This window comes from Echinops telfairi, unplaced genomic scaffold, assembly GCF_000313985.2.
Source record: "Echinops telfairi isolate 266 unplaced genomic scaffold, ASM31398v2 ScPeMD7_7424;HRSCAF=8462, whole genome shotgun sequence".
Lineage (NCBI taxonomy): Eukaryota > Metazoa > Chordata > Mammalia > Afrosoricida > Tenrecidae > Echinops > Echinops telfairi.
This window is the reverse complement of record NW_022111324.1, coordinates 68,580,356-68,586,529: the sequence shown is the minus strand read 5'-3', so window position 1 is coordinate 68,586,529 and position 6,174 is coordinate 68,580,356. Positions and strand designations below refer to the sequence as shown.

Below are 6,174 nucleotides of genomic sequence, written 5' to 3'. Positions count from 1 at the left end.
CCTCCGCCCTTCAATTAATCCCACATGTGTTTATAGGCCAGGTTGGCACAATAAACTAACTAACTCAGACACCTTACTCATCAAAATGGCATCTTAGCTTTTGAAAATGTAAAAGAAGCTTCAGATTTACACTGCAATTTTTCACTGCTGTTTCCAAGGACATTGATTGTTGGTTCATGCGGAATGAAGTCCTTGACAACTTCAGTAGCTTCATCATTTAGCACCGTGTTTCCTATCTGTCCAGTGGTGAGGATTTTCAATTTGTTCACATTCAGATGTAATCCATACGAAGGCGTTTGACCTTCATCATTAAGCCGTTCAAGTGATTTTCATTTTTTCGCAGGCAAGGTTGCCATCTGGATGTTGCAGATTGTGCCACTAAATTCTAGCTAAGTCTCCAAATATTCTGACCAGTCATACTGAAGGACCTCACACAATAAAAAACAGAAAGCCAGTGAGTAGGTTTTAGTGACCCTGAACAGGGTTTCAGGGCTCCTTCACTCCTATTTTATTCTTGCTAACCTTTGGCCTCCACTATTCCCTAGTCTGGAACACTCACTGTTAACCCACTCCCCTACCCTCATTGCCCCACTGTGTGACCTACTGCCCTTACAGGCCTGTCTCATCAGGTTAAAAAAAAAATGAAATTATTAAAATCCAACTCGTAGGGCTAGTATGAAAATTATATAAGAAATCATTTTAAAAGATTCCTTAGCATACAGAAGGAACCAAACGAGTGTTTTGAAAATTAGGTGGCCCAAACAGTTTTATGCATCTGAACTCTGGTCATTGTTACAAGAATATTTAAGCTGCACAGTTATGCAGCCGATATTCCTAAAATATCATTTTTTTAAAGGGCTCTAAAATTACACCGAGAGAAACTGACCTTGGAAAGCTCGAACAGGAGCGACAAAAAGCACAAAGAACGGGGCTCAGAGAAAGTAGCTCCTCTTCGAAAACAGGTGCAATCCCAACCAGGTGGGCTCAAAGCCAACAAAGGTGGACTTCAATTTTCCATCCTTCTTTCTCATTGCATTCTTACTTATGTATACATATGTTAATGAACTTTTTACAAGCCACCGGAAAAAAATGTTGTAATTCGACTTGTTTTGCTTAAGTTCTCAATGGGACTACCTATTAGGTCGGTACTTCAGCACTGTTCATTTCTCCCTTAATATCTTGCTATCACTAGGGGGCGGGTGTCGGGGGTGGGCGCGGGTTAACTGGAGATTTCTTCACTAATTTTCTGCAAAGGAAATTCGTGGAAAGCTCCTGAGTTACATAGATCTGGACAAAACACCAACTGAAGGGACCTGGCCCCTGAGCCCAGCCCACCCCGCACCTCCCCCCGCTGAGGTGCCCCAGGAAGCCAGGTCCTTCTCCACCCCGACCAAGTGGGGCCTCCCTTCCGAGCCCAGCTCCCAGCCACCGCCCCGACGCGCCAAGGTGGGGCCCGAACCTGCTGGATCTCCAGCTCCTTGTCGGGCTGCTGGCGGCCCGGCAGTTTCATGGGGAAGTTGGTTTGCGGCAGCAACACCGTGTCCCGGTATTTGCCGCTATTCGGGTTCGGTAGCTGGTGACTGGTCCCGGTCACTGACCGCACCAGAAGCCTCCACGTCGTTCCTCGCCACACTAGGCGACAAGGAAAGCGGGGCAAGCCATATAAATTCCGGGCCAGGGCCGCCGCCCCCGGCCCACGAGGGAGCAGCCCCCAACGCATGGCAGTGTGTCCCCGATTTCCTCGCGAGCGCCGAGCCCTTGGTTTCCTGCCCAACCCTAGGGCACAGGGAATCCCAGAGAGTCTCTGCGAACTGGGAGGGAGTGCGCACGCGCGCGCGGAGGACGGAAGGGGCGGGGATGGGGCGGGAAAGGGGCGCGAACTCCGCCTCCCGGGCGGCGGTGGGCGATCCACTCCGCGTCGTCGCCTCAGCCTCACCGGGCGGGGCTTGCTCCCGGGGGCGGGGCTTACGTTCCATTCACTGTGTCCTGAGTTTTAATATTGAAAAAACAAATTGTTACCTTTTCGTGGGGACTGTCTCCCCACTACTACGCGCACACACAAACACGATCCGGCTGGAAAAGAACGGTCCTTCAACATGCGCTGAATTTTTCAGGGAATGAACGGTTTATTTCTTCGTTTTGAGAAAAAAAAATCGAAATTCAAAGGTTTACTCCAGTCCTCGAAAACCCATGAACAATGAATACACGCCACGCCTGTCCAGGAGCAGAGACACTGGCCTGGACTAAACCCAGGCAAACGCAAGGCGCCGCAGCAGTGCGGCCTGAGCCTTTGGAGTCCAAAGTCAGGAGTTGCTGTGGAGTTGCAATCCACTGGATGACCATTGGGGTGTGGGGTGTGTGTGTGTGTGTGTGTGTGTGTGTCCCAGGATGCCCCCACGTGTGTGTTTGTGTGTGTCCCAGGATGAGTTGCAATCCACTGGATGACCATTAGAAGTGTGTGTGTGTGTGTGTGTGTGTGTGTCCCAGGATGAGTTGCAATCCACTGGATGACCATTAGAAGTGTGTGTGTCCCAGGATGACCCCATGATCTATGTGAAATGTTCAAACACGATCGTTCACTGTGGTTGATATTACATAAGATGATTTCAACAAAACAGTATTTCCTCCACAGTGTGTTCATACACGGACATTTCACTTTTCTCAGGGGCTCCGTCTGAGTAGATTCCTCTAATAGTTTGTGCCATCCCAGAACTCCTTTTCTGGGTCACACTCACACTTTTAAGCATCAGATGAAATCTTAAATAGTTTTTTTTTTAATTTAGAAGGGATGCTCCATTAACATAATTCTGCATTAAGTTGTTTTGTTTCCTGCTCCGGTATGGAGAGTGGTCTCAGGCCTCCTTCAGACTGTCCATGGTTCTAGAACTGATTGTCTCGATGATTGTACAACTCTTCCGGATGTGATGGAAATATTGAATAATCTGTGAATTATGTGGCAATAAAACTGTTTTTTAAATCTACGCGGGGGTGGAGTGGGGACTAATTCCACGGGCTCGCAGCGGTTCGGTGTTCGACAGACGCGGTCTGGCAATGTCGGTCACCCAGCGAACATTTACAGGGAAGGGTAAGCGGTACAAAGGCGGACGGCAGACACCCCCAACCAGGGTGCGTCTTTCCAGGCGGACACACGTTTCACTGGAACGAGGCTCCCTTGGGGGCCCGGTGGTCCCGCGCGGGGCTGCGACCCCCGGCGAGCAGTCTCAAACACCAGCGGAGGGCGGCGGGCTTGCAGAGTTACAGTCCCGGTCAGTGCCCGGGCAGGTCCACCGCGTCCGCGTGGAGTCGCGTAGACAGGACTTCAACGCCCGGCAGCGGGTTTTCCACTTAACCAACAGTGACTTAGTAGCGTTGGGAGAAAACACGGAGGAGTGGAGTGTTCTGGCCGGTTGGGATTCCGGAGCGGGCAGGAGTTAGCTCTTCTGCGCCTGCGCCCAATTCTGCGCATGCTCAGTAACCGAGGGCGGCTGCCTCCAACCCAAATGAACCGCTGAGTGCGCTCGCGCAGCACCGGACGCCTCCAGGGAGCTGTTGCTTGATAACGCGTTTTTCGTTCCTCGCTGAAGTGTCTTTGGTCCTGATTTGTTACACCCCGTTTGTCACGGTAAGTTTTTCCCCTGCCAGTAAAGGCTAGGGCCTTGGGCAGATCTGAGTAGTGTATTGGTCTCCTAATTCCAACACTTTCACGGACGAGCAGTTTAAGAAATGTATGTTTATTCACAAGTTGACGTGAATCGGATTGCCTCCCCAGATATTTCATTACGGTAAACTCCAGAGGCTGTGTCAGCATTTTAATTGTGTTTCTCTGGCCTTTTATTTTCATGCTTCGGCTCTTGTGTGGCTAACTTATTTTAGGATGAAGGCAAACCTAGGCATTATGTTAGGTAGTGTACCCAAATCTAGAGGCTGTCTTACGCCTAAAATTAAATTTAATTAAGTTAGCAAGTGCTTTCCCTAAGTCTCTGGCGTTCTTGTTTTGTTGTTTTAGTCGATGTGTGTACAACACGAATGGAATGACTCGTTTGTAGGTATGCACTTCTCAATTTAAATTACACTATTAATAGTATCAAAGATGAAATCAAATAGGAGATGAATTATTTTGTGGTGTTGTAGTGACTGAAGTCAGATTCTCCAGGGGCCTTTGGCAGGATAAAGGAATTAAGCTAATATTAAAAAGAAAAAAATTGTGATTTTCAAACTTTGATTACAGTGTCAGAACGTCTTTGACATTTGGATGATATCATTCAAAACAGAAACACAAGCCCTCACTGCCACGGAGTTGATTTCCACTCATAGTGACCCTTGCAGACAGGCCAGAGCTGCCCTTTTGTGTTTCTGAGACTATAACTATAGAGGAGCAGAGGCCCCGTCTTTCTCCCGCGGGGCAGCAGGTGGTTTCTAAGTGCTCATCCTGCTGTCAGCAGCCCAAGTCCTAACCCGCTACAACACTGAAGCGCCTTCGTTATTTGGATAGTAATTATTTACTCTCTCTCTTCCTCTATGAATGCCCTGAACAAGCAGGCTTTCACTATTTGCAAACTTTTAAGGGAAAGGGAGCTTTTACAATTTGAAAGGCAACAGCCTTGATGAACACTTTCAGTTACATCCCTCTATGTCGTTTTACTAGGTAAGTAAACTAGGATGGTAAGATTTTTATTCAAATTTTGGAAGTTCTTAACTCTGTTGATCATTCAGAAACAGCACTGTTAGGAAGAGATAGTGACTTCCCATTAGGCCATTATGATTGTATTCCTTATCATTGGTTTACGTGTTATTCATATCCTATATATTAAGCTATCAATTTTACAGTAATTGTAAAATTAACAGTAATTATAAAATTCATATGATAAACTATTCAAATAATGTGAAGGGAAATATTATTATAAAATTTTCAAAATATGTTTTCCTTTTTACTGCATGCATGTTGTCATAGTTAGCAATTGTTTGATGTGCTTCCTGATACTTTCTCACCATACATAAGTATCTATATGTACAGCCATCTGTTGGAATCCCTTGGGAATTGATTTGTCAAGGGCCTCCAAGAATCCCAAAATCATCAGATGCTCATGTCCCTTACATAAAATTGAATAGTATTTGCATGTAACCTATGCACATCCTCCTGTATACTTTAAATCACCTCTAGATTACTTATGATACCTCATACAATGTAAAAGCTACATAAATAGCACTTTATACTGTCCATCTGAGTTTGGTTAAATCTAAGCATGCAGAACCTGCGGATAAGAGGGCTCACTGTGTCCTTTTGTTCCCCACATGGAAATACTTAGGGTTTCTTTTTATTTACTTTTAACTTAGTAAACATTGGTGATCTTTCTATATAAGCATATGTAAATATTTTATCTTTATTTTTAAAAGATACATAGTGTTCACTTGTGAATGTCCCATCTATTATTTAATCATGGACATTAAACTTAGGTCCAGGTTTCTGCTATTATTGCAGCAAAGATTCTCATACATATGTAATTGTAGGCCTACAGATTTATTTAGGAGTTTCTGGAAATAAAATTGCTGTTTCAAAAGATGCATATATTGTATGCTTAATAAAGTTTTAAAATTACCCTCCTAAGAAGCACTGCCAGTTTATATCCTTTCTAACAATACGCAGAGACATGTTCTTGCAGGAAATAATTGGGAACACTCTCTTTATGTCCGTGCTAGTCTTGCAACTGAACATTATGTATTTTTTAAATTTGTATTTCTCTCATTGGCTATTGCTTTTTTCTTCTAGGAATAGCCTGTTCATACAGTTTGCTCGTTTTGTTTTGTTTTTTTTTGTTCTTTTTTTCCCAATAAATCATTTTATTGGTGGCTCTTATAGCTCTTGTAACAATCCATACATCAATTATATTAAGCACAATTGATTTTTTTATCATTTTATTAGGGCTCATACAATTCTTATCACAATCCATACATACATCCATTGTGTCAAGCACATTTGTACATTTGTTGCCATCATCATTCTCAAAAGATTTGCTTTTTTTTTTTTTTTAGGGGCTCACACAACTCATCACAATCCATACATACCTCATTTGTGTCCAGCACACTAGTACATATGTTGACTTCATCATTCTCACAACACCTGCTTTTCACCTGAGCCCTTGGTGCCAGCTCCTCATCTTTTCCCCCTCCCTCCCC

General features: G+C 44.7%; 2 protein-coding genes across 5 annotated transcripts in view; one reads left to right on the top strand and one right to left on the bottom strand.

Annotated features, from left to right (window-relative positions):
• Positions 1–1,776, bottom strand: part of IARS2 (isoleucyl-tRNA synthetase 2, mitochondrial) — a 55,069-nt gene extending 53,293 nt beyond the window's left edge. Inside the window, exon 1 of the mRNA XM_004699907.2 lies at positions 1,460–1,776. Coding sequence (XP_004699964.1) covers positions 1,460–1,720 — 261 coding nt within the window. The 5' untranslated portion in view covers positions 1,721–1,776. The remainder of the gene's footprint in view (positions 1–1,459) is intronic.
• A 1,729-nt stretch (positions 1,777–3,505) lies between these two features.
• BPNT1 (3'(2'), 5'-bisphosphate nucleotidase 1) overlaps positions 3,506–6,174 on the top strand; it is a 23,321-nt gene continuing 20,652 nt past the window's right edge. For 2 of the 4 annotated variants that reach the window (XM_045298049.1, XM_045298046.1), the window contains exons 1-2: positions 3,506–3,622; positions 4,540–4,645. The gene's annotated coding sequence lies outside the window, so the exon portion shown is untranslated. The remainder of the gene's footprint in view (positions 3,623–4,539; positions 4,646–6,174) is intronic. The other 2 variants (XM_045298048.1, XM_045298047.1) reach the window with 1 other exon arrangement.